This window comes from Falco biarmicus, chromosome 4 (assembly GCF_023638135.1).
Source record: "Falco biarmicus isolate bFalBia1 chromosome 4, bFalBia1.pri, whole genome shotgun sequence".
In the NCBI taxonomy this organism is placed as follows: Eukaryota; Metazoa; Chordata; class Aves; order Falconiformes; family Falconidae; genus Falco; species Falco biarmicus.
This window is the reverse complement of record NC_079291.1, coordinates 5,056,012-5,083,479: the sequence shown is the minus strand read 5'-3', so window position 1 is coordinate 5,083,479 and position 27,468 is coordinate 5,056,012. Positions and strand designations below refer to the sequence as shown.

Here is a 27,468-nt window from a genome sequence, read left to right as displayed (position 1 = left end):
CTAGATTTGGGCCATGATCAGGGATCACTTGGTGTTCTGGAAGAAGCTGCTACCATCCTTTCAGGTGAAAGTTGAAGCATTTTTAAGAATGTCACAAGAAATTTTAAATGACACAGCAGCAAATGGTATTAAATTCTGATGCTATCAAGGAAAGAGTAAGTAGCAATTAGGGTGACTGGAGTGATGTCTGAACATGGTGTGGAATCTGTGGCACTCAAAGCCCACGGGGAAATCTTTTGGACAACGCAACACAGCATGCTGTTCACGTCTTCTGTTGTAACCAATATTATATGCTTGAAACCAACGTATGACTTATCAAGAGCAGGTGACTGGAAGGCTCTGGGCAGAATATTCTGTTATTTCTTCCTTTCTCTAAAGTCCAAACAATGTGCTGTACATTTAAAAAAAAGCAACAAACCAACCTTTCTGTCTCGTGAAAAAAATCTCAAAACCAAGTTAATTTTCATGAATTATGCCCTTCCCCTTTAATAAATATGGTTATGACTGATTTATACTGTAAATCAGGTGTCGTGCTGATGTGGGAAGACTCCCAAATCTTTGTTCTTCTGCCTTAGCAGGCTCTTGGAAAGTGCCATCATTGTTAGGTTTAGCTCCAAAATTGAAAGTGCCCTAACAAAACACTGATAGAAATCTGTTTTGCTAGTGTGTACTGTTAGGAGACCATTCTCTTTACCTAACAACTCTCATTCACTTCTTTGAAACACAGGAGGTCAGCAAGGATGCAGGCTCTGCAGAAGAAGTTTGTTTAGAAAATTTTGTATGCTGCTGTCTTTTGAGGCTCAGCCTGGAGACCCACAACAGCAAGAATCTAAAAGATCTTCTTGGCCAAAACTGACAGTGTGAAAGACTTACCCACTCTCACAGTGTGAAAGACTTAACGCAGGCTGCAAGCAACTGGAAGTAGGCACTGGTATTTTCTTCCTAGGTAGTCACTGTTGAAACCTGCTGTTTCCCTTCATTCGCTGTTTTCAGCCAGCACTTTTTTCTCAGGAATAACAATAAGCTCATCCCATAGCTTTCTGAGAACAAATGGATGCTACTGATACAGTCCATTTGAAAATAAACGGGGACGTTGTTACCCTTCTTTCTAATCTAGTTCAATCTTTCATATTCCACAAAAGTTTTCTGAAGAGTTGTTCTTAAATTTCATTAAAACCAACCAAAAAAAAAAAGAGTTATTAATATTTCAGTCTCATTCTTCCATCCAAATTAGACTGTGGATGAAGGGTTTAAAGAAGATGCTGAGGACTGCTGGTATTCCAAGTCAATTGGAGCAGTTAGTGCCTAATTAAGTGCTAATTTATGCTCTGTGCAATCTCACAGAGAGTAGAAATTTAACTCAGGCTAGTTAGAAAACAAAATTTTAGCTATTACCTGTGAAAACATCTACTTTATGCATACAAAACCTACTTTGTTTTATATGAGTCGACTGCACCGTAAAACAAGGCTAAAATCTTATCCTGGTTTGGCTGGCTTCCTCTTACAGTTTCAAAAGTTTCACAAACATTTGTTTTGCTGTATCCTCAGAAGTCACAGAATATGCTAAAGACAGGCTGTCTGGCAGCCATTTTTTCATGTTTCTTTCAAAGGGCAAACTTAACTGTCTTCTGCGATAGCAGAGTTGAGAATGTGTTGATGCTCACAGTATCTTTATTCCCTGCTTCACAGATTAAATAGAAATTTTAGCTAGAGCTGAATAAACCAGGAAATGGTGGCACCTATTTGAGCCCAGCCCTGCATGCTACAGCAAACACAAACATCTTTGTTGTCCATGCAGGAAATGTATCTTAAATCCCAAACAGAACGAATGTTTCCATTACTGACACTCCAGAGACCTGTCAGTCATCTCTGACGTAGCACATGGGAACGTTCAAATTGCCAGACCTGATTTGCATTCTCGTTACATGCACACAAAACCAAGTCCTTCTCATCGTCGCTCTTTGCTGCTTCTATGCATTTGCCAGAAAGGACATGGACAATCATTCCATTCTACAAGATGAGAGAAGAAGGGAAAAAATGAACAAATTAAAAATAAGGGATTTCCAGTAAAAGCTAGGCCAAGTTTCTGAAACTTTTTACATACAATAGATCACCAGCAATGACTGGTTTTTTAAGTATTGCTCTAAACATAATGACTAGGGTTAGCTTTGAGTCCAGGGCATGGCGAGCATTTGTAATTCCTTTGGAAGGTGACAGCAGTGGTAGGCGCAGAATTCAATAAAACTCTTCTCCACCATTTGTTTCCTGTGGGTGCAGGTGGTTATCAGCATCAACTACACTACTACAGGCCACAAAACTTCCAAAGACCAGTGCTTCCTTTAGGAATCAAACCAAATTACAGTAGGAATGGTACCAGAGGACTGCAGCATTCCTGCAACTACAGTAATTACTATTTTCCTAGGCTGTCCTAATGCATCACATTTTTCAGTCTTGTAGAGGAGTTCCTGTTCTGCTGGGCGAAGTCCGCTGAATAATACTGAATACCTCTAATAGGAAGTTTCTCTTACAACGCAGGAGGAATTTTAATGCTCCTCCTGCTCCCACAGGGCTCTCATTTGGGAGAGTTCAGGATTCCCAGATCCTTCCTCTGTGCAAAAGAAGTGGACAAGGATTTGCCCTGCTTTTATTTTCACACTCGCTGATTCTGATTCTATTCCTATAAGGCCAGTAAGAGAGTTAAAACAAGGACATATACATTTAGGTAGAATTCCTGTAATTTGTATTTTTAAACCAAATTTATTTCATGTAGACAGTGTAAATGGGCAAGAAGCATCCTAAATTTCCTGGGTGAAAATGGTATAGAAGTGAAACTTGCCCCTCCAATACCTCATCCCTTCCCCATACACGAATCCTGTCAATCACCCAGTGATCCCACAGCCACCATCAGCTACCTTCCCCTCACAGCAAAGCCACTACTGACCTCCTGCACATCCCAGTGCTGTTGTCTGTTGTCCGTCTCCTTTGTACAGTTTTGAGGAATAACCTTCCCGTGTCTGACATCAAAGCAAAACAGTGGAGCAGAGCCAAGCCGGATTTCCTTCATGCTGTTATATTCAAAGTGCTGGAAAAGGGAGGGGTTGTTTGAACAATGATGGAAGGACGTCCCAATTAATTTTTAAATGCTAATCCAAAAAATAATTTCCTGTACATGTTTGTCAAGATTCAACCCAAACATGAGTGATGGAGACTCAACAGCCTTGACCCTGCAAAGCAGTCCCATCGTCCCCCCGCCACTAGCTAGTTCTGGCATAACTATTTATCTAAGGAAAGGCTTTGTGGACTGTAATTATATATAAAGTAAACTCTTCCTATAATAAAATTTTCTAGTTCAATAAATATTTGAACAGAAGGGTGTTTCTGACAGTGTCTGCACACACTGCAGTTAGAAATGTGCCTGCAGCTCATCCTGAGCTCAGTGTGAGCAGTAAAACTTGCTTGGGACTTGAAGTAAACATCTGCAGTAAATCTGTACTGGTTTGGCTTCTCTTAATGCGTGAACTTGCTAGTCTAATGCCAGCTTGGGAGCCAGCATGAATTTCCCTCCTGTCTTCGACTGCAGTTGAGGCACTTAACTGCAGTTTTAGGCACTAATGGGGAAACCCATCTCCATCATTCTAGGATTGTTACATAATTTTTACTCCCAGGCTTTCTGTTCTCCAGTCGCTACCCAATATAGCAACAAAAAGGTACTTAGTGATGTCTGCTGGAGCAAAGTGTGGGTAGCTGGCCTCAGTGACACACAGAACATTGCCATTTTTCAAATGACACTCAGCTGCAGAAGAGTGGGCATTATTGCCTTAGCACATGCCTAATCTTAAACACATCAGTATTTCGACTAATGCCAACACAGCCATTTGCAGGCTGAAGTGAGCATCTGCTGGAAGGTTCCCCGGATCTGGTACAGTGCCTGTATACTTAAAATATACAGTACCTGGGTGAGACTGTCGCTGCACGGGGAGAGTTCGATAGACCCTTCTGCAATGGCTCTGCCAGGTCTGTAATCTGCACAGAAGCCAACACCAGTATTGTAAAGCTGTAAATAAAGCACAATCAGAAAGAAACAAAATATCCTTTAGCTAACTTTTTGTGATTGTATCCCTTTATGAAATATGGTTTTGCTCGTAATTTAGGCAATGTTTTTTTCTTTCAGACTAGACCTTGCATATTGATCTTGTAAACTGACCTGATATAAAAGGCAGAGTCTTACCAAAGGTCAGTGTTACCTAGTGAGTTTTGTTTAAGTTACAGATACCCACTTCTGGTTTTAACTGTTATGATAGTTAAAAGAAATCTGTCAAAAATTTTATGCTAACGGAAAACTGCACTTCAGCTGGACACTGTAGTCAGAAAAACCCCAAATATTTCAGCAGACAAAAAGTGACAATTCCTGTGATCAACTCTCAGTTCTTACACTCTTCTCAAGCAAACTTTGATAATAAAGAACAGACAAAACAGTGAAAGGACACAGTGAAATCTGGCTACACATAGCAGAGTGTGACTTAATTAGTGGACCTTGTTGCCTTGTTGGGGGAAAATCCCTTCCAGTAAGGCTGCCTGGAATAAATTCATATCTTAGTGATGGTAATTATCACCTTGTGCATTTTTTTTTTCAAAAAAACCCCAACCCCCCCCCCCCCAAAAAAACCCAAAGAACTGCTGTTGCTACCACTTCTGCCCTTGTGGGAAGTACAGGGCTGAAGAAATGCCTTTTTCTCTTCATGCACATGGGTCTGCACAGAGCAATCTCAGCTGCTGTTATGGCTGCCATCTGCATGAGGCAAAACAATTATTTTCCTTTACTAATGGCACCTAAAGAACCTAAAGTTAGGATCCTTTGAGCTGTGACACTGAACTGAGTCAGTGAATGTGAGAATTTGGGCCAACTGTTTGTCTTCTCTGTCCTTTTCTTTTTCCTCCCACCCTTGTTGCATCATGTTTGGACAATAAATGTTCCAAAGAAGGAACAACCTTTTATTCTATGCTTACCGAGTACTTAGTACGTGGAAACAATACTGGGGTCTTTAAACACTACGAAACCACTAATCATTCTTTATAGTGTGTTTTCTTTTACCTTGCCAGAGAAACTTGGTGCGTCTTCAGGCTGGGAGAGTTCAGGGTACACATTTGATACAAACCACTGGAAATTTCTGCAGCCCAGCCTCTTCTGTAGCTGAAGGCGCTCACTGCAGTCTGGCTTCTCTGCCTTTATGGAGAAAGCATAGGGGCAACAAGGTTACTAGTGTATTTGTGTTAGAGATGCTAGAAGTGAAAATTAAGTCATAAACATTATTTCTACCACCTCCTCTATTCTTCATGTTACAGAGACTGATACATATTCTCTCATGAGATATGCAAAGGAGGATGACCAGCTATAGCCTTCCTCCAACTTTGTGCTAAACCAGCATTTAATCTGGCATTGTGATGGAAGTAAATGTTTCAGAAGTAGCATACACTGTGAAAATAAGGATTTCCTCTAAAAATTATTCTCATACTGCAAGATAAGTCAGACTTTGCATCCTGGTTTTGGCTGGGATAGAGTTAATTTTCTTCTTAGTAGCTGGCGCAGGGCTGTGTTTGGATCTGGTGTGAGAATGTTGATAGCACACGGATGGGTTTAGTTGTCGCTGCGTGATGTTTATACCAAGTCCAGGACTTTTTAGTTTCTCAGGCCTTTCCAGCTAGAGGGCTAGAGTGGCACAAAAAATTAGGAGGGGACATGGGACGTCATGCTTGGTATATAAACTGGGGGGTGGGTGGGTGGCCAGGGCCTGCTGATCGCTGCTCTGGGACTGGTTGGGCATCGGTCAGCGGGTGGGGAGCAATTGTATTGCGCATCACTTGTTTTCTTTTCTCCCTTCCCTTTGGATTTCATTCCTCCCCCCCTCCCTTCCTTTTCATTGTAACTGCTATTATTATTATTGCTCTTTCATTTTTATTTAATTTCAATTATTAAATTGTTCTTATCTCAACCCTTGAGTTTTACATTCCTTTCCGATTCTCTTCCCTCCGGTTGAGGGGGCAGTGAGCGAGCGGTTGCATGGCATTTAATTACTGGCTGGAGTTAAACAACAACAGTCCTTTTGTCCCTGCTGAAACCAGGACACTTTGTCGTCTTTTTAATTAAAAAACTCAGGGCCAAGTTTGATATTTGTTGCACTGAAATCAGTGTGATTGTGTTAGATTGTCATTGAGTGTAGAATTTGCCCTGCTGATTAAAATTCAATTTCCAGGTCTTTAAAAGCCCTAATTACCCGGTTATTGGCGGCCCTCCATGATCAGAGGATGTAGGTAATAACAGAGTTTAGCCCCAAATATAGTCTTTTATTATTATCTCACAAATTATCATCTGACAGTTACTAACTCCAGTAAGTGATCGTGTTTTGTGGCTATAAAGGCATAAAACTTCTCCTATGATTTATGTGTTTTCTTGAACTATATACACACAACATCGACTCTCACCCTTCCTGGTAGCAACTCTGTCCTGAAAAAAGACAAGTGCCTTCAAGTGGGCATCTGCACTGCAGAGGACTGACAGTCTGAATATTTGAGGGTATTTAGCACTGAAGATGGCTAAACAGGGTTATGAAAACCTCTAAGCAGGTGTCTAATCCTTGAGTTTCAAAACCATGCAAAACACTTTTCTAAATCTCTCAGTGCCCAAATACTAAAAATACCTCACCACCCTTAAGACTCTCCTCTTTCTTGCCAGCAGTAGATCTCCCCCTTCATGTTTCTACTTTTTAGAAATGCAGTTTTGCATTCCAGGAAATCGGTCTGGATTCCTATGTTAGAAATTAAAATTCATAACGTAAGCAAGCGATTGACCGTAAATAACTTTTCCTTAGATCAGCTTTTTCTCTGCATCCATAAGAAAGAAAAAAGGACTTTGTGACATGCCTGGAAAACACTGACAAGTCGAGGGCCTTGGAGATCAAGGAAGAGGTATCCGTTTCTAAAGGCAGGAATCAATCATGCCTCGTGGCACTGTTTGCCAGCCCCTGTAAACTGCACTGACAAAGCTCAACAGTTGCAATATGCTAAAGAGAACCTCATAGTTCAGTATCTGTCTTAGATTCAATAAGTTTAACATTTCAGCAATTCAGCAGCACACAAACCTTTTCCCAAGAGGTTTTCTTGGAAATGGAAATAGAGAAGTAAAACGCTTCCCCTAAAAAGAGATGTTTCTCATGAGACTCTACTTTGGCTGAAGAAGGCGATGGCAGTAAATCTCATTTTGTCATACTAGTTACAGTCTGCATATGATGCCAAATAAATGGTGTAAATAATGTAAAGACAGTCATTGTCCCTGTAAACTAATCTGAAAGGAAGCTGTGCTTGTAAATCAAGCAAACAATCCACACAAGAAGAAAAAAGAGACAGCGGCTGAAATCATAGGGAGCTGGGAAGAGCCTTATTCATCTGCATTAACGCTTATACCACAGGCACCCTGTGCAAGATGTGAGTCAGACCATAAACCGGGAAGACTTAATAAAGCAACCCATACGGGGGTCACTAGTTATTTTCTGCAGTGGGCAGTGTCGGCAGTCAAGGCTCCTGGAGATTTTTGTAACGGCCAATGGGTGGCTCTGCTCAGCCTCCCAGTGCAATAAATCCCTGCGGGGCCCATCTGCAGCTGAGCGGCAATAATGGCATTGCTCGCTCGTGTCTCCTGAATAACATCCCGCTGCACTGACACACTGAAAAGATTGGCTGTGAAAAAAAGGAACAGAGAAAAGGGCCTTTTATGTTATGGTATGCTGGGTGCACAGATCGTAAAATTGATCATTTGAAGGAGCATCATACTTAGAAGTACTAAAAGTATTCTGGCTAGAATAAACTCTCGGGTGAAAGGGCAGGGTGCTTACAGCTAGTAAACTGTATCGTTTGTGGCTGTAGTTTTTAGTACAGAAAATCTCTTCTGAGCTGTCAAGTAAGGCTTTCAGGAAATTATTAAATGATTGAAGGACTAACTGCTCATCTGAAAAGACTTGGTCTAGTGTCCTCCTTTCAATTACATGGCTGCAACCCTTGTGAGTCAATTGACAAACTTCTGGCCAGTGAAATTCAAACCTACAACACAGACAAGGAGGGAGAAGCTTTTTTAAAAATGTGAAAATAGAATAGAAAAAGAAACATGATAGACTCTAGGATTAGCACAGCAAGCTGACTGGAGAGGCAGATACACCGGTGGAGCGTAAGGAGGTCAGACTAGGTGACAGGAGAGAAGCCACCCTGACGCACAGCCCTTTTCCTCTCCCCACACCCAGCTCCTGTTGGATCTGGCTTTCTTAGATGATGGCCAGCATTGCAATGACTGAGGCATGCGGGCCTGAAATGTAGGAGGAAAACTGAATGGGAAACAGCGCCTACCCATGCTCTGCCTAAATTCTTTAGTGCATCTTTTTCTCCTTAAAAGCATGGCATTGTTAAATGAACAAGAAGGTGAATGACATGTTTTCATTCAAAACTGCTTACAAGTTTGTCCACTGCCTTGTAGGAGAGGCTATCGTTACAAGGAAAGGTACTGGGGCCAGAGAATTCCTGAGAACTGCAGCAACATTAACAACTTAACAACGTTAACCATAGCTGCAGGACTCCGGATAAACAAACATCCACTGGTTTGTAATACACAGATAGACAGTTCCTTGACCAACGCTGATCTGCAATGGATTATACAGTGGCTTAAACAACTATGGCCGTTGTAGTAGTTGGATGGTGTGTAGTCTGCAGAGGGTTCAAGTGTGGCTGCATGCCAGGGCTACACCACACACCTGGCTACACATCTGCCTTAGCGTGCAGGCTGCTGGGAGTCCAAATCCCTGGAGGTCGGGCTGCTGTCTGTGCAATGCTTCTAATGAAAAAGTAACTTGTAAAAAGGTGGCTTTGTTGACATCTTTCTCAGCTACAGACAGTTGCTTCTGGACATCTTTCAGTTGAGGAAAAAAAAAAATCACCTTTTTTGTCACTAGACCACTCAGATATAGTCCTTTCTAGTAGGAGAGACACCACAGTTTGCCACATGTCCATGAATATTACTGAATATCTTCATAAATCACTTGAGGAAGACCTTCACAAATGAAGAATGAATCCCCTAGAAGGCCCTTAGAGCACATAGTGCTACTAGCTTCCACTTCAGATGCACTGCAACCCTCCGTGTACTATTGGTGGAAAAATAAATTGCAGCTTGTTGGGCAAGCTGAAGAAAGAGTCATTTGGAGAAGTCGTCACACTCCAAGAGATTTTATTAACTTAAGCAAACAACTCCTAGACACAAGTTTCTCTCTTTTCTTCCTGATCTGACAGGTCTTTCACTGGAAGCTTTTATAACAAGACTATCCTCAGCACCATGCATGTTGAATGTCTGACTGCACACAGAACTGCTCCCCGCCACCTTCCTCCCACCCCCTGCCCCATTCCACCTCCTTCACCTACCTTAACACACACGCCTTCCCTCAGAAACAAACCACTTTACCTTGCTGATTAAGAAAGCCACTGTGTCCTGCTTGTAGAAATTCTCTTTAAAAGAGCCCAGCCAGGTCTCTGCTATTCGGATTTTGTTCCTCACAATGGCCTCTTCATAGGAGAAAGCATCGGGAAAGTGATTTCGATAGACATGCCCGACTCGGGAGCATGGAATAATTTCTACGGTGCCACCACAGAGCCAGGTCTGAAACACAGGTGAAAGCATAAAAAGAAATTACCTTTACATAAAAAGGACAACCTCCTTTGCTATAGACTACACCTCAGGAAATCCTGATCTGCACGTTGCTGCAAACAGCAAGAGCATTATTATGTGCTTCTTCATACACTGTTCCCCATAGATACAGAGACACGGAGAAGACACTGGGCAATCAGTCCTTTGATTTGACCCAGTATGACCATTTATATGCTTATGTTTTTCTGTGCACAAATAGCGCAGCATAGTGAAGAGACCTGGGAGCATGCCTTCTTTTGTCTGGGGCATTAAAAGACTCTATACTCTTTGTGTCTGCAATTTTCATTGCTTTTTAATATCAGTTACTCTTTGTATTCAGCAAAATCAATACAAACAATTTAATATAAATGATTCTGTATTAAAGCTACAGGTTGGCAAAGAAATAATGGTACTACCCTTTTGGTGTACGTTACATGCCAAAAAAGAAGAGGCAGCTTTCAGAAGGGGCCAAAACCAGTCACTCAAGTCCTTAGACAGCAATAGCTGGTGAAACTTCCTTCTCCCGACATAATGCTCCTAACTCACAGCAGCTGCATGTCCTTGTATAGTCCTGACAGATCACAGAGCACAGGGATAGATTTCTGCAAGAAAAGTGATTGTCTCCATACCCCAAGACGTTCTGCACTTAACTGCTTTTATAAATTGCTTCTTGCCTTTTCATTCAGGTTCCTTAAAAGCCCAATAGTTACCACAGCTTGACATTTTAATTGATGTCCTTACCCTTATAGATAGTTCCAGATTTTCTGCTCCCCATATGGTCATGTCAGAATCATAAGCTCCAGTGTTTTGGAAGTAATGTCGATCCATGGCCACCACTGCACCAGCTACCACAGGACTCCTGTGTGGAAAACACCTTCAGGTTTGTATAGGGAATTATGTGAACTGTGAAAATCCCATCATTCCCACAGAGATAGTATTGCAAAATGATTGAATGATACTCTGTATAAGCTTGAATGAATTGTTTATCTAACCAAAAAAAAGAACAACTGGAACCTAATTCTAGGATTTTCTTGGGGAAGAGAGCCAAGAGCTGAATTATCAAATAAGGCTCAGAACAGTGGGAAATGTTACATACACCCAAAATAACAGGCAAACAGATCAAGATTAAAACATCTTTCTTAATTCTGTACGATCTATCTTTTGCTTTCCCTGCAAACCTATTCAGGTTGTATACTAGTTGTGTCAATGTGTGGAAAATACTTGTCATGTTCAAAGTATGACTGCAATCTAGTTAGATTGATTACTAAAGGCCAAAGAAGTTCAGTGTAAACCAAAAACCCATCCCTTCAAAAAAATGTAAACTGAGCCTATGCACATAACCCTGCCTCTCTTCTGTTAGCTGGAAGATGACCCAAACTGTACAGTTCTGCTGCTGAGCTGAGTGGAGGCATATTGGCTGATGGACTGTTACCTGATAGGGCTGATGGGAGACTGTCGTACCTTCTCTTCATGCTCTGGCACTGGTTCCCAATGAAAATTTAATTTCCAATCAAAAACACCTCGATGCAGGCCCACAGAGTGATAGTACTGAAAAGTCTTCCAGTCTATGACATCTATGACAGGGGAGACGACACTGTTTCTGAAAAAGACATTTTTCAGAAACGCTATTCAGAAAAAAAAAATTATTTTCAAAGCCAAAGCACAAATTAAGTTCACTACTATGTTGTAAACAGTGGTTCTCCTCTCTGACACTGTCAAGCAGAAACACTCCTCTAGAAGTTGAGTGCCCTTATTTTCCCTGCTGATAGAAGCTCAGGCGCTCGGTGCATGGGAACACCGAACCTGCAGTGAGGGACCTAAAAATCAATAGTTTATTGACAACGTGTACCTTGCATTGTCATTTAAAACTATTCAGGATTTTGCTATGAGATAACCATCAGAATTCTTATAAAGCTATTTCACACAGAGGCCCCAACCTCTGACGCTATAAGCTCTGCATGGATGTGAAGTCTGTGAGACCAAAATCATGTTTTGCTATAGACTTCACCATCCTTTGATTTTCCTGTAGATCTTCCACACACTTCACGAGTTTGTCACTTCAAGTCGATAAAGAGTGCACTTATCCTTATTTTGTTCTGCTGGTTGTTTTGCAAAACCATTTATCATCAAGCTCATAAACCAGTTTGTTTGTATTTTATCACAAGCTTAAAATGCTATTGCAAATGCACTGTCATCACAGTGTGGAATCTATTTTTATGAGCCAGAATAGAGCCATTGCACCACAAGCAGCAAGCCTCCAATTCATTTCTAGCTTAAGTTAAATTTGTATTAGTCTGAGAAGAGGTATTAGACATTTCTCCATGGCAAACATTTCATAGTATTTCACAGTGTGCTTGTACATCATTTTGGAATTAACTGGTAGTTCAGAAGAGCCATCAGCGTTCCTTGTTTCCAGGTCAATGACATAATTACATCTGGAAATTTTCAGAGTATAAAGGCAATGGTATTAGGGACTGCAGGAAAAAAACCTGTTGGACAACATTGTCCATTTCTTCTCTGTTACTCAAAAAGGATAGCCTCTGGTCTCAGTGTAAGGGCTTGTCTATAGACAGACATTCCTCTGGAGAAAAATCAGTAACAATTACTAGGGAATAAAGTACACTGGAACAAATTACTCTTGTTCTAGAGTAAGAGTCTTCATACAGAAAATTATTCTGGAGTAGCTTTTTCTCTAGAAAAGAACTTCCTGTTAAAACTGTGACAGAAAAGTGAAATGGTCAATTTTGTGGCAAAATGTAGAAGGTTTTATCTTCTCTTTCAAAGATATTTATGTTGGTCAGAGATCACTCTTGAGAGAAATACACTTAAAACATAATACTATCAATGAAGAAAGGACATCAGAAGTCTCCAACACAGTGAGCTCTCTGTACTTTTCCATGGCAGACACCAGAACCCGCTGAGGAAGATGGTAGCTCTGGATGACGTTAATGTAATCTTGACATACCTTCTCTGCCTTTACAATCACTACAGTAATGCTTTTTCAGTACCAGGGTGGGGGGAAACTCCAGACTTTGTTTTATCAGAGTTGACATTTCCTGCAGAGAAGTCTAGAAGCCCATGAAGAAATGGAAACTACTGATTGTCAGTGAATTGTATGCAGAGAATAGCGTTAAAATGACTTAGTTATTCCTTTGTTTCTTAATAAGAGCAGATTGCCCTATGATGAGCTAAAGGCAGAAAGATTTAAAATAGAGAAGTGATTATACTTCTCCATTCAGGTGTAATACCAGCCTTTGTAATAGGTAATAATAGGCACTCTTAGAAACGAGTTTATAAATAGAGAAAATGTTATGGTCACCTGCAACATTTGTAGGCATATACGTTAAGGCAATGATCTGCTGTCATTCTCCCACAGGACTCAAGAAGAAATGGAAAGAAATGACACTAAAAATAATAAAGCTGATATCCTTCCCTAATTCTCTTGATGGTACCCCTGTAACACAGTTTTGTGTCCAGGACAGGAGCAACCACCGCTAACTCAAGCTAGCAGGAGCCTTTCTACTGAAAGCTGTATTTAACCTTTACTCACTAACAGCATGAAAAGGAAATGAACTGATTCTGGAAGTTACTCAAAGGTAGTGTCCTGATGGACACAAGCAGATGGGCTTTTTTTATATGCTGGGAAAAATCCATCTAACAAGCTAAATGGATTTTATATGACTAAACTTCAAAAAAATGAAAAATTGCTGTAAAAGTAATTTCTACAGCCTGCTGCAATCTCCAGCGTACAAGTATCTCTGACAGCTCTCTGGTTAGGAGTGTGGTTGGAGTCCTGTACTTTCCACCTCAGTTTTGCTACTTGCTGAAATGCGTGCTATCTGTTGCTACTTGTTTATCCATTCTCATCCAGACAGGACTGAGGAACTAATGACCTCAGAGTAGTTTATTTTACAATTTCAGAGTCAGGAGGGAACTATCAGGAGGGCGTATTTGAGTGGAAGCCAGAGGAGGCAATGTAGACTAAACGATTCAAAAAACCTTGACCATGAAGACTAGACCACATGTGCATATCTATGATAGTTTAGACAGAGACAACGCAGACACTCAGTTATGCTCAGATATATTCTGGATCAGATGATCCAGACATTTCAGACTATCCTACATCTTCATGTCATTTCAGCCATTTAAAATCTGTACTTCTTTTGGATCCACCTTAAATTTGTTGCTGCTATAAAACTCCAAACTCCAGTGATGCTTTTAGCATCAGTGCAATCACCCACAAGAGTAAGCACCACAGAAGTAGTTCTTGTCAAAATAATTCGTTATTTTTAATGAATGATTTTGCTTTGCTTATTATTGGGCATTGGTTCTTCAATGCTATTCAGGAAAAATACCTGCAGTGATGTAATGGATTCTGACGGTTTAGAGACCAAGCAATTATCCAAACTATCTGCAAATTATGACATAAAAAATTACAGTGTTTAACACAGCTGACAATAACTCACTGGATAGGTCATATTCTACCCTGGCAAATATAACAATAAACCAGAATAAAATAAAACCTAATCTCCTTTCCCACAAAATTATACAGTGCAACCTGATAACTGTGTTTTAAAGCTATTACTCTAGTAGCTTTCAGAATGCCAACATTAACAGTTTTCAAGAGTATGTTTCTAAGTGTAATGCTTTATCTTTACCTCGTACAAACTGGTGTAGCTCTACCGAAACCAATAGAAACACACCTTCTTAAAACTTTTAATCTTGGGAGTGTCTTTCTGATCTGAAATAGAGGAATCCAGTAACCTGATCTTCCGTGAAAACTGGTCAATGTCCAACTTCAATCTTAATCAAGCATTGTTTACCTACCTTTCGGTATTAATGCTTTTTTTATAAAAAAAGATCCGTTTTCTGCATATTCAGCAATGGTTTGATTTTTCTGTGGTTCTAAATGCAAATTTTCAGAAGGTGGTAATTGAAAGTTGGAAGATGTTCTTAGCTATTCTTTTTAACTGAGTAACTGGCAGACAGCAGCTGTTCAGCACTTTGAAATAAAACACACACTGGCAAACTACTACTAATTTTACTCTATGGAATCCAAGGAAAGGGAAAAACAGGAAATTCAAATACAACTAGCAGCAAGGCTTTGAACTGTTTGACTAATTTGTGAATATTTCAAATGCTTGGAACACACATGAACTACAAAAGGTCACAATTCCATGAAAAAGAGCAACTCAAGAACAATTTCCTGGTTTGGGATTTCTCAAGCAAATACAATTGCGAATGAAAAATCTTCCCATGACCCTTTACAGTCGCTGTGGACATTATGTTCTTTTCTATTTTTAGAATAAGTAACACGAGGAGAAGAAGACTTAATTAACACAACTGTTTGGAAGTTTTAGATACACTGGTTTTGGAAGTGCTTTTTATTGATTTATACTTTCTTTTGCTGGGAAGGGAACAGATTTTAGTCTCTCTAAATCACCCTTTAAATAAGGAGGAACAAAAAACCCAACCAAACAAAACCAAAACCCCAAACACAAAAACCATGAAAATTATGTATTTTCCTCAACTGGTTTCAGAGTGGATCATTCCCTGCAAAGCTCGGATAGCTAGGAAATCCAGGCAGTCCGAGTTGTCTGGCTCTGCACATAGTCAAAACTTCAGTAAGTAACTGAGAACCCAAGGTGGTTCCACAGCATGCTGCACTTTCACTGAAAGCACCTTGCTGGCTGGCTGAAGTCTTCAGGGAAATAGCAATGCAAACATTTGAAACTAGATAGGGTTAATAAGAAGACATAATGCAGTCATTATGAATGGTAAAGCTATGGCATAAAGGATTACTTAAATATCACCTTAGAGACCAACTCCAGGCTAATTTAGGGCATATGCACAGTCTCCTTGAATTGATGGACTACTCATATGCTGAGCACTAAACATATACATATATACATCAAATCTCTGCTAGGTAGAGTGCTAAAGGAATGCTTAATTTTAAAAAAAAAAAGTATATTTTGAACCTGTCTTTTGTGAAAATAGTCAAATTTGTATGTGGGGTACCAAAATCTGCAGGGGTGACCAACACCTTTTTACACTGGACAGTCAGGGCACTGTGCCATGAATCATACCTGAATCTTCATTGTTCCTACTTTTGGCAGTAATACTTGCTTTTGGCTTTAGATTCTCATCTTCAGCTTCTTTACCTCAATTTCTTTAAAATAGGTCACATACTGATCCCGCTCAACTGTGAAAGATTGTAAAGAGATAGCATATCTTCACATAATAAACCATGTAAATGCAGAACATTAATTTACTGAATTTGAAATGAGTGTTATTGATAAATGGAGAATATAAAAGGATCAGGCAAAAAGGCAAGTGCCAGGAAGAAGGCTATTCCACGTGAAGTATATGGAAGGTTTTCAAAAAAAGGACAGTAGCATGGAAATGCATGCTCATATGCTGGGGTTGTGTGGGCTCTGGATGGATAACGTCATGCTTCCCTGAGCCTGGGAGGAGGTAGATAACAGGTGGCTTATCTATTTGGTAGCTCAAAATGCTGGAGTATGGGCCACTGAATAGTGGAGAATCAGATTAAAAGAGATGAAGGAGCTGTTCAACTTTGGTGCAAAATATTTCCCTTCTCTCTAGTGTTTTACCATAAAACCTGAACTACACAGAAATTTTCCAGACAGACAGAGTAACTCTTTTCTACTCCTGTATCTACAAGCAGAGGCTCCCGTTCACCCCTGAATGGGAGTTAACAACAGATGAGATACCTTTCCACTGCTATGGTCATTTCTTATTCTGTTTAACAGCATTTTCACTAAAGATTAGTGACCTAGAATCATGGTGCTAAGTAGAGGCACTTTGAATTTCAGAAACTAGATAGGCTTATTTTAATATCTTTCCTAACATAATATTTGAGTGGTATAGGCATGTACCAGCATAGAGGGAAACAGCCTTTCCAGAGCCGGGGAAAGGTCCTAAAGGCAAGCTACCCCTTCGCAAGCCATCCCTCTGCCACAGGTATGGTGCCCATGCCTTTTTTAAATAATCATTTAGTTAAAGGATTATTTTGCTTTCACATAGTGTTCTCAGGAACCACACTCTGGATCTTCTTTAAAAAAAATCATCCTGCTTCAGCATGATGGTCACTGGTTTTTGGTTGAAGGAACACTCTTTTCAGAAAGGTTTCATGGCACACTACGTTATATACCCCCTGTGCCTTTCCCTGCCTTTGGACTGAATACAGTATCAGCTGTCTCCTGGAAAAGGAAAACCCCTCAAAAGACAACCATAATAATGGCACAGCTGCATTACTATGCACCATGCTACTCACCTGGAATTAGCTGGAACGCAAACAGTTGTCAAATAAAATGATCTGTATGGCATTTCATCTAGTTTTCTAATGTTGTCCAGGTACCTATGGTATTCATCCTTGAATAATAAAAATGTCAAGGGATGCTTTACAAACCATTGAACCATTCTCCAGGTCAGGGGTCCTCAAACTATGGCCCGCGGGCCGGATACGACCCCGCAGGGTCCTCAATCCGGCCCCCGGTATTTACAGAACCCCCCTGCCCCCCCGCCGGGGGCTGCGGGGGGAAACCAAGCAGCCGCAGATGACCGCCTGCCACTGCATCCGCGCACCGGCCCCCTGGTTAAAAAGTTTGAGGAGCCCTGCGTCTAGGCTATATCCTAAGCTGATGCACAGCTTCCCAGTCAATTTGTTAGGTATGGTTCACAGAACTAGTCCCAGTCAAAATGCCCATAAATGCATGTGTAATGATTTTAGAAAGACTTAATACTTTTTTGGAAAATAATTTGGATTGGGTTAGCGAATAAAACCATCACATAGGGAAATGAAATGTCACCACCCAGAGCAAGTCAAATATTTCCATACCTGTAAAATCAGGATAGTTTTCCTCATGTTTGTCCTGTCTGTCATTACCTCAGGCTACAAAGAACTGGGGGTATCTTCCCTTTTGTGCATTTGTGCAACTCACTGTGAGGTCTCAGTTTGGGCAAGGATCTCTCAGCATTGCTCTATGACAACAGGTCACAATAATAGTGGCAGATCTGATCAGTAGTCTAGAAAATTAGACTTAATCACAATTTGCAAAGTTAAAATCTCCCTCCAGTTCTGTTAAGCTCCTGCAAAGCTTTGAGCTTTGGGAAGGCTGTATTTTCCCTGGCCAGCAAACAACTCGTTTGCTCACTCTAGGTGATAAAGTGCTTTCCCATTCTGCCTCTCCAGCAAAAGTGCATGAGTTGCAGTTTGATTTCACCAGTCACTGTAAGCTTTTTTTTCACTGTACTTTCCTCATTTGGGTAGTCTCAGGGCGTATTATTCAGTTTAACAGCTCCTTGACTGCTAAATGAATCCAAGTTGACTATGCTAATGCTTTACATTTCCATAGTGATCTCCACGCAAGCATTACAAGCAATTTAGGAAAATCATGTTTTAACTTCCTTATCAGGTCAGCGTTATTATCACCATTCTTCAGCTAGGGAAAAATGGGCAGCGAGGGAAAGTGATTGCCAGATGCTTTAAAGCATGTCTTCCCTGTGCACTGAAGAATGGCACAGGTTCTCCACACTAGCAGTGACAAAGCTTCCAGGGTCAGACACCGCGACTGATGCGGTGTATAGAAAAGGATGGCTTAGCCCATACAAATATCCAAATGCTCTTCCACCTTTGCTCCATTAATCCAATTAGCCATTAGCTAACTCCGTGTTAAATGTCTGCCCTCCTGGAGGAATGAATAAGCATAGGGGCCCTATGGAGTAAGAGAATCCCTTTCTCACCCTCTGGTGACAGGGCTACAGAAATCTCAGAGTGATAGTAGACTCTGTGGCTTTGCATTCCCTCAGCATGGATAATTTTTGACAGTGAAGCACTACGCTTGTGGTGGAGTCATAACTTCTTTCTTGCCATTGTAATTCTCCCTTCACTACAGCTCTCCTCTGAGACTTTTTGTAATTCTTTAAATTTCAGCAATACAGCCTTGAATAAGGACTGGACAATTGATACACATAGGAGTTTTGCATGGACATCAACAATAGACTAGCTCAAGGAAGAAGAATCATAAAGTATATTCATTATAAACTATCCAATAAGTCAGCAGACAAAAAATAATCTGCTTTTGCAAGGTGGACCTTTTAGAAGAGAATAGTTCTGACATCCTAAGGCAGCATTACTTTTGCTCTCAGTATTTTTAATGTTTTCATCCAAATGATGTAATGATTTTTTAAAACTCACATTAATTCTCTTATAAGCAAACATAATCAGGCATAAAAGCATCTCGTTCCAGTGCCTGTGCCTGGGAACAGTCTTTGAAGGTTTTTAGTATGACTATTCAACAGTCTGGTAAGGGTTTTAAAGATTCTTTTTTTTCTTTTGCCCCCTCTAGCAATTCATTTTTTCCCAAGTGGCTTATGGGTAATGATAGACAATGCACAAATTTTTCTTTCAGAAAAGTCCCTTTAGTAAAGGATTCACTGCCACGTAATTCTTGAAACATATGCAGTGATTTAATCTCTTATAAGTGCTTGGGGACTGCATAGATGAGCTCAGCTGTACATTAGAGAGTGGGCCCAAGCACCAACCTAAAAATGAAAGACTCAGAAAAGATGAATCTGTATCTTCCTCTGTTAATCTGGTGTCAGTGAAAGCGATTAGCTAGAACTGTTTAGGCTGCCCAGAAAGTCTATTTTTTTCTGTGGAACAGATGGTACAGGTGACATTGGTAGGTAGCCAAACTGGCTCAGGAAGACAAAGCATTTTATCCTTGGCTTCATCACTGAAACAGCTAAAAAGTAAAAATAATGGAGCCTTGCAGCAGTTTCTCCGATGGATGTTTGCCAATTTGCAAACAGCTTGAGACTGCAACCTTTTTAATTCAGACCACCAGGAAGCCTTCTTATAGTTCTAACTGGATACAAACTCTTGACAGTTCGCTTATACTGGGTGTGAAGTGAGGGTTATCTGTTGTGTGACCTATCCTGCTTCCCACATACCAGTGATGCAGGTGGTGGTAAGCTAGAAAAGAAAAGCAATGTGACCAGAACGAAGAAGGTAACCAAGAGAAGATTAAAAAAATACCCAAATCTTTACAAGTACATGACTTTCAGCAGAAATTAGCACATGCAGGGAGGTCAGAGGTGACCAGAGGGGATATTTACCGGTTGCTGGACAGCCTGGCTAGGAGGGGTTCCAACCAGCCCTTCTGACACTCGCAGTGTGAATCCATGAAGATAAGCACATCTCCAGTTGCCCGTGCAGCTCCTAACATCCGACCTCGGATGACTCCAAGCCTCTTGTTGCTCCGTATGAGTTTCACACCATCCAGCTTAGAGATGTATTCACTCAGAGCTGACTTCAGGGGCCCTGTCAGAAAGAGAATGCTCACCGAAATGCTTTAGATTTTATTCAAGCTGTTATAGAAAAGCAACAGGTAGTAGAAGATGCTACTTCTTGCTGGTAAAATGTTTTGGGGGCATTTGTTTTACATGACCGTGTAGGCCATGTTCCAAATATTCCCACAGCAGCATAATGTCAGAGAAGCAGAAAACCATGGAAACTGAGATTCACTAGATGTGAAGTTATTCCTGTGGGAAATTTAATAGCCTCCTCTCCTGGTTTCAGTAAAAGGTAGGTGCTCTCATCATCTCATAAAAGGCGCAGATCAGAGTGTGATACTACAGGTGTTTGGCTTTTCCAAGTGCTTCAGATTACTTTAGCAATGTGGAGTTTTCCACTCTATGCTTCAGCCAAAGTCCAAGTCTGGAAATTATTACAGCAGACCTGGTCCAGTGGGAAGGCTAAAATTTGCATACTGTGATCTTATTTTAAAGTAAGAAAGTTCAGAGTGGTTGGAAATGATGGGAAAAAAAGAAACATATTTCAAAGTTGAAAGGCTAAGCTGAATTCTAGGGATGGCAGCCAGCTCAGGGCTCCAGTTAGCTCTCTTCCTGAGGGTCCTCTATGCCTTCTGCTCTCCTCACGCACTTCTTGGAGGAGGACAGTTTCTTCCCTGAAGTTTTGGAAAAAAAGAGCTCATACAGAGAAGCAGGGACTACCTTGCTGGCTGAGATCATCAACTAGGATGATATCCTTGAGGGAGGCCTTTGGGGCTGTGTCCATAATGCTGTGCACAGTTCTCAGCAGAGTAGACCAGGCTTCGTCATGGAAACAGATGATGACACTAGCAGTAGGCAGACTGGAATCGTATTCTTGCTGTAGGCACCTGCATGGGATCAGATGAGGGAGACAGTGGATACACTGGTACAACTGGCTACTTCTTTGTCAGAGCAAAGTGGTAAACTACACCTAAGCCTTCAGGGATGGAAAGCAGTTTAAGATCTCAGCTTACTTCTGATGAAGAAAAGGAAGTATTAAGGTGTCCAAGACTGGAATACAAAGTGAAAATATGAGAACTACACTGTAAAAAATAAAATACAAAAAGAGGAAAGTTTTGCTGGAATACTCTCCTCTGCTCTGGCTGCCTCAAAACACAGAGCTCAAACAGCAATGATCCAGAAGGCAAAGAAAAACTGAAAAGACAATTAGACAAACCGGAAAGGGGGATAAAGCAGGTCGGTCAGTCTCCACCAATTTCCACATTTTCTCAAGTAACAGAGAAAACAACAAACTGAAATGAAACCTTTAAGACTAACAAGTACAATAACTCATCTGCACAACAGATGAGTATACTTGTGCACTACCTGACCAGGATCCTAGTGAATGAAGCCAACATCTCAGTCCTGAGAAATGGATCCTTACATGGGCAATGAAAATAAATATAGATACATTTAAGAAAGTAAATGTATTATCCCTGTAAAGTTTGCACAGGTTGCTTTTTCCGAAGAAAAAGAATCACTGATGAACGAGGCTCCCAGATTCACTCTGTGCCATTTTCTGCCTCTTAGTTTTTAACTCCAGGTACTGACACAATTTACTAAAAGACACTTGGCTGCCTGGGTCACTGTATGGCATTCCTAGAGATGCTCTATAGTGATGACTGGGGCCCATTGCTCCTCAGTTTTCTATGGGGCCAAGATTTCACCCATGACATTGAAATAACTTCCACCAAAATTATTTTGAATCGGAAGTTGCTTTGACAACTCAAGCATTTATGAATGAAGAACACTTCCTATTCATCCTCACAGAAACCATGTATGAAAACTACAAACGCTGGTCAAACAATGCCCGTTTCATAAATGTCAGTAAAGGATCTACAAATTGCATTCACAACAAAAAGTGTTTTCTGATATACCAGTCTTGGTTCAGAGACACAGGACCCACTATACTACTGGCCTGAGGATGCACATTTTCCAGAAAATGCCTTCAAATGCCCACTGCAGAGATGCAATGACAGTGCCTATATATCTCCTTTGCTTATATTAGAAAACACATTTTAAAATATTTTTATTTCCTGAGTAGCAATCGTTCAGTTTCCTAACTCATTTAATTTCTAGTAGCACGAACCTCTTCAAAGAATTACAGAATTGGCTGAATGTGGCCCATTGTTATTTCAGCATTTTTGTATTGTCAAGCGAACTGTCATACAGAGTTTACAGTGGTTGTTAAACAATTAGCTACTCAGCAGAGTCTCATGTAAATCATATCTTCTTAACATTGCTATGTTTATTACCATTTTACGTAGTGCTTCTATTCATGGACTGAGGCCCTATGATGCCAGACATTATCCAGACACAAAGCTGTTTATCATTTAAGAGAATAAATAGTCTGAATGATTTAATAGCAAATACAAATAAACGAGTAACATAGATACACTTCTAGGAATACACATTTTAAATGAGCACAATTATAATAATTTAATATAGTTTATCATATTTCACATTAATATCTTTTTGTATAGAGGGGCAAATTTTCTCGATTTTTACACTGTAATGAATCTATGTTGTGCTTGGTTTACTAATTTTCTTTAATCAACAATGCTGTTACTTCACAATTTCACATGGGATAATTATTTCCATTTTCAGCAGGATGAAGAAAAGGACACCCTCATACCTTGGCAGTGTTTGTATTTTCAGGCAGGAGAACCTAGATGTAAATAAGTAAAGATTTGATGCAGTACTTTTACTACCAGGCAGCTTCCAACCAGGAACATTTAGTACAGCTATAAGTACCTATATTTTGCACCATAATACTACAATGCCTCATTGCTAGTACTGTAGTTATAGCAAGAAAATAAGGCTGTTGTGGAATCTTAATTGGAAAAGAATTGAAAATAACTGTACTTGAATACATAACCTAGGTGGCAAGTGTTTAGTTGCCATGGAGATTGGCAAAGGCTTGCAATATAGATAACTAATCTTCAGAAAAATGCAAAAAGGCACTGGTATACAGAAATACCTTCCCTGTAATCTGGAGCAGTTTGATAGACTGTCCATCATAAATTGGCATTTCGAGAAGTCAGGGCTGACTGATATGAGCATAGTGATTTAACCCAATTTGTGAAAAATAAGGAATTGTCACATGCAGCAATGAACAGGAGAGCAATTCTGCCACGGCAAAAGCACTGCAGATAGGGACTCCCACTCACCTTCAGGGAAATGTCTCTGAGATTCAGCTCCCAACAGCACTCAAGTGGAAGCTACACTTTAAAAATGAAATTTAAAACCTTTTTAGATACATTGCTAGTTTCTGTTTGCCTGGATATGTTTGACACTCAAGCCAAATAGCAGAAAACAGATCTTTTTTGGGGCAGAACGTCCATCATAAAAATCACAATGGAAGGCTTGATTTGGCTCCTCTGTCCCAGGTGGGTGTCAACAGCAGCTGGACCAACTGATAGCAGCAGAAAGCACTCAGAGATGATGGTAACTCAGAGGATGAGCCTTAGTGTGGAAGAACAACTTTCTAATACAACTGGACAAGTTATTAGGCTTTTTCACCCAGAAACCCTGGCTGCGTCAAAACTGGTACTCAAAGTAAATGGGGCAAAACAAGATACCCGATTCATCTGTCAGGATATGTTTTACTGTGAGATCAGTAGGAGTGCTGGAAGAGACTGTTTTACGCATCTACTTTCTGAAAAGTAGCATACAGCATTCACCTGGAAAGACACGCAAAGAGATGTGAGTTATGTTAGAAGATAGGGTTGCGTGAGAGAGGTCTAAAGTATCACTTTCCAGGTGAGGAAGTTGGGTTCTGGGCTGTCAAGCCACTGCACAGCCTGTAGGCTCTGGTGTATTTCCAGCAGAGCTCTGTACTCTTCACACAGGAAGAAACTTTATTTATGCTGCTCATTGCTCCAATGCAAAACACAAAAGACCTTGTACATCTGATTTTCTAAGGAAGAGCAGCTAAGTATATCTTATGCCATTTACATTACACCTTACACACTGGTTTAAGAGTAAACATGAAGTATGCAAGTATGAAGTTTGCCCAGCCTTATTTTAAAGTACCTGGAAGTGCTTCATGATTAGCTTCAAGCTAGGCATAGCTTCTGGTGTGAAGGATTTGCCATCTAACTTCAAGTGAAATGAGAGAGACCGAGTCCATGGACCTAACTCACTGAAATGCCTCTAAGTGGCTGGGTTCTTTCTAACTAAATAATAACAGACATTATTAGGAACAACATAATTCAAACAGAATAGAGTAATAGACAATCCGCTTCATTACTGCTTCACTCTCGTTTTCCACTGCTATAAAACTGGACTGACATAATTGTGAGCTAGGCCCCCAGAGTAAATTACACCTAAAAAATATCACTGTGGTTTGTGTGTTGTGCCATAAAGGACAGGACTGTCTTAGAGGCAGACCTCTGCTGCAGGTTTATGATCTGGATTTAGGCCTGAACAAACATGAAGCCTCAGATGTTCAGATCTGTGGTTTCAATCTGGACTCTGTAAGCTGTGGTGTTGATAGCTCTTCAGGCTCTAACTAGTCAGACAGGAAAACCCATCCAAGAGCTCTGAGCCCATGGCTTAAACCTTACAGAGATCAGTATTAACTAAACCTGTGCCTTGTTGGATGGCCCCTCAGCTGCCAAAGTAGAAATGTTTTTTGGCTCACATCACAGGCAGTAAACCAGGGTCATCACTCCTCCTTTAACATTACACAGTTCAAAGAGGTGCCAGTGGAGCATGGCGAAAAATAACTGAAATGGTATCAGCATTTCATCATTCAATGCAATTACCCAAATTAACACTGAACCTAGCCAGCAAGCGTAAAAAACAGTTTCATTTCTCCTTCCTTAAGATTGTCCCCTTAAATAAGAGCCACCAGCTGCCTTTAAACACGTGAAAATGACCCTTAGAAAAAAAAATGGGGTTTATATGTATGTACATATCCTATGTCTGTTACTTAAAATGTTTTCTGGTGCATCTTCCCACTGCGTCCTGGGGGGAAAGCCACAACAGGTTTTGTTGCAGGAGGCAAGAAAAAACCACCCAGCCACCACCCTTTCCCTCTCCCCTGGCCAGGGGAGCAGATACACCTCAGCCCCTCTTTAAGAAGAGTCACGAATGGCCCCTCTGGGGCTGCTGGAGTAACTGACTCCCAAGTCTCCAGGCTTCAAATGCAACACATGGGGCTTCAAATATAACGTGTGGGGCTTCAAACGCAGCACACGCTCCACGCGGCCGTAAGGCCTGCCTGCTGCCAGCTACCTTGGTGTTGGCAGATCTGCTCAGGCACACCGATATCCACCAGCCTCCCTCGCAGGAGTTTCCTTTCAGTGTTTGTCGTGCCACTCGTACTAAAAAAGCTGAAAGCCCCGAACTCCTGTATTCAAGCAATGCAGTGCGTGTGGCAAACTCGGCAGGCCCAGCACGAGGCGCACCGTGAGGAGACGGCTGGGGCCTTGCGGCGGGAAGCGGCGGGGCGGCCCCTCACGCAGCTCCGCGTCCCCTGGCGGCAGAGCGGGCCCGGGGCAGGCCCAGCGGGCGGGAGGCCGGGGCCGAGGCCCGGCCGGGCCGGACAGACCGCCCCCGATCCTGCGGGACCTCGGCACCCAGCGCAGCGCCGTGCGGGTTCCCTTCCCCGCCCCAGAAAACACACAGCCAGCCGGCGGGGAACGGCGGGGCCCGGGCACACGGAGCATTCCCCCCGCCGCCCCTCAGCACCTGCAGCGGCGGAGGCACCCCGCCCGCGGGCGCCGACAGGGGGCGCTGCCGCCCGCCGCGTTGCCGTGGTGACGGGCCGGGCCGGGCCGCCGTGTCGCGGCGAGAGGCGGGCGGGGGTCGCAGGTAACGGCACACCGCAGCGGCCTGCTGGGGCGCGGTACGCGCGTTCGTCCTCGCCTTTCTGACCCGGCGCCCCCTGCAAGTCGTAGCTGCCTCCCCCCGCCGCCCCCTTCGCTGTTGCCAGCAGTCGGCTCCTGAGGGCTTGACCCAGCGGCGGTGTGCCGGTGCCTGCGCCGCGGGCTCGGGCTGCTGCGGCCCGGGGAGGGGCGGCCGGGCAGCCCGCGGGGGGCTCGGGGTCCCGCCGGCGGCGGGGCCGGGGCGGCCGGGAGCGTACCCGGCTCTGAGGAACGGGGGGCTGTTCCTCAGCGAAGCGTGGGGAAAAACGTTATCTCGAACGGGAGCGGCGAGGCTGGCAGGGAAGGCGCGGGGCTCAGAGCAGGAGGGGCTCACGGCGGCGGGGAAAGAGGCGATTTTCTCCCAGAAATTAAATAGGCTGTTTTACTTACAACGGGTGTCGTACCTCAGGCAGCTCCCTGCGCAGAGAGATCCGCTCGCTAAGCGCTTCGTCAAAGCCATGGGTGTCCAGGCCGGGCGGGTGCCCCCCCGCCGCAGCCCCGTCCCCAGGCTGCAGGGGCAGGGACAGGAGCTGGGGCTCGGGGTCCCCCTCTGCCTTGCCCCCCGGCCGCCGGCCCTGCTGCCGCACCACCCGATAGCCCTTCCTGGCCTTGCTGTGGTTCCTCCTGCCGGCGGGCGACACGACGGCGGCGATCAGCTCGTCCTCCCGCAGGGAGATGAAAGGGGATAGCCCGTCCAAAGGGTAGTACTGCTGGCTCTCCTCCGGGGTCTCCAGCATCTCCTGGGGCTCCGCAAAGTCCATCTGGTACCCTTCCCGGGGGCTGAACTCCACGGGCTGGAAAGTCCCGTCCTTGCTCTGGGTGCTGGGTGGTGGAGTCAGCATTGTAACCATCAGTAGCAAAAAGCCCAGCATCAACAACAACAAGAGAAACTGCAGCTTACGTGATCCATATCTGCACTTCTTCCTCAAGAACATGCTGTTGGAGACAAAATGATACAGATGGTCATGTTAAATATCACTTGGATCTTCCACAGACTCCAGTCCTCGGGTTGCAGCAAAACCCTGTTTTTCACTATCTGCCAAGAGGATTTTTTTTACTCCCCTCAAATTTCACTGATGCCGTTTCATGCTTTCCTCTCTATTTACAGATAAAATATAACATTCCTATTAATATTGCACTTACTGTAGTAAAACATAGCATGGATCCAGTGAGAGAAAGTAGATCCTCTGTTATACAGAGTCCCAGCTTAGTTAGGAAAGCGCATATTCAGCTGATGAAAAGAGTAACTGAAGTTTTGATTTTTTTCCTTTTCAAAGTAAAAAGAAATTCCATTTCTTATAGTTTCCTTTCAGAGTAGATCTTGCTTCTTCAAAGTTTCCAGTTGCTGCCTGGATTGAAGTGCCTTATCTCTGAAAGCAGATCTGACAGCTCTCCCCCGCTCAGAGGCTTCAAGTTAACTGCGATCAACAGATGAGAACTAGTCGGTCCCTGACTTTCTTTCACACATAACTACGGCACTCAGTCAGGAAGCACTTTGCCAGACATAATACAGAGCAGTGT

At 42.4% G+C, this 27,468-nt stretch overlaps 1 protein-coding gene across 3 annotated transcripts; it reads right to left on the bottom strand.

Moving 5' to 3' along the window:
- GALNT15 (polypeptide N-acetylgalactosaminyltransferase 15) lies at nucleotides 1–27,447 on the bottom strand. 3 transcript variants are annotated; one of them, XM_056336392.1, is made up of 11 exons: nucleotides 27,091–27,447; nucleotides 26,338–26,883; nucleotides 20,756–20,922; nucleotides 19,859–20,063; nucleotides 11,148–11,315; nucleotides 10,457–10,574; nucleotides 9,494–9,688; nucleotides 5,093–5,224; nucleotides 3,953–4,054; nucleotides 2,942–3,082; nucleotides 1–2,010 (listed from the first exon to the last, which is right to left on the bottom strand). In XM_056336392.1, exons 2-11 carry the CDS (start codon nucleotides 26,880–26,882, stop codon nucleotides 1,864–1,866), a joined length of 1,920 nt encoding a protein of 639 aa, XP_056192367.1. In that variant the 5' UTR covers nucleotide 26,883; nucleotides 27,091–27,447; the 3' UTR covers nucleotides 1–1,863. The 3 variants fall into 3 exon arrangements, with proteins under 3 accessions (XP_056192367.1, XP_056192366.1, XP_056192368.1); XM_056336391.1 differs by having other exon boundaries at nucleotides 26,338–27,446; XM_056336393.1 differs by lacking the exon at nucleotides 27,091–27,447 and having other exon boundaries at nucleotides 26,352–26,534.
- Between the last annotated feature and the right edge of the window lie 21 nt (nucleotides 27,448–27,468).

What these genes read in the sequence shown, in the direction of transcription:
- GALNT15 (XM_056336392.1), bottom strand. Translation starts at nt 26,882, where the DNA reads ATGTTCTTGAGGAAGAAGTGCAGATATGGATCACGTAAGCTGCAGTTT. An exon ending in TGGCTTTCTTAATCAGCAAG is followed by an intron (nt 5,225 to 9,493) that starts GTAAAGTGGTTT and finishes TTCTCCATAAAG; the next exon opens with GCAGAGAAGCCAGACTGCAG. An exon ending in AGCACTGGGATGTGCAGGAG is followed by an intron (nt 2,011 to 2,941) that starts GTCAGTAGTGGC and finishes CTCATCTTGTAG; the next exon opens with AATGGAATGATTGTCCATGT.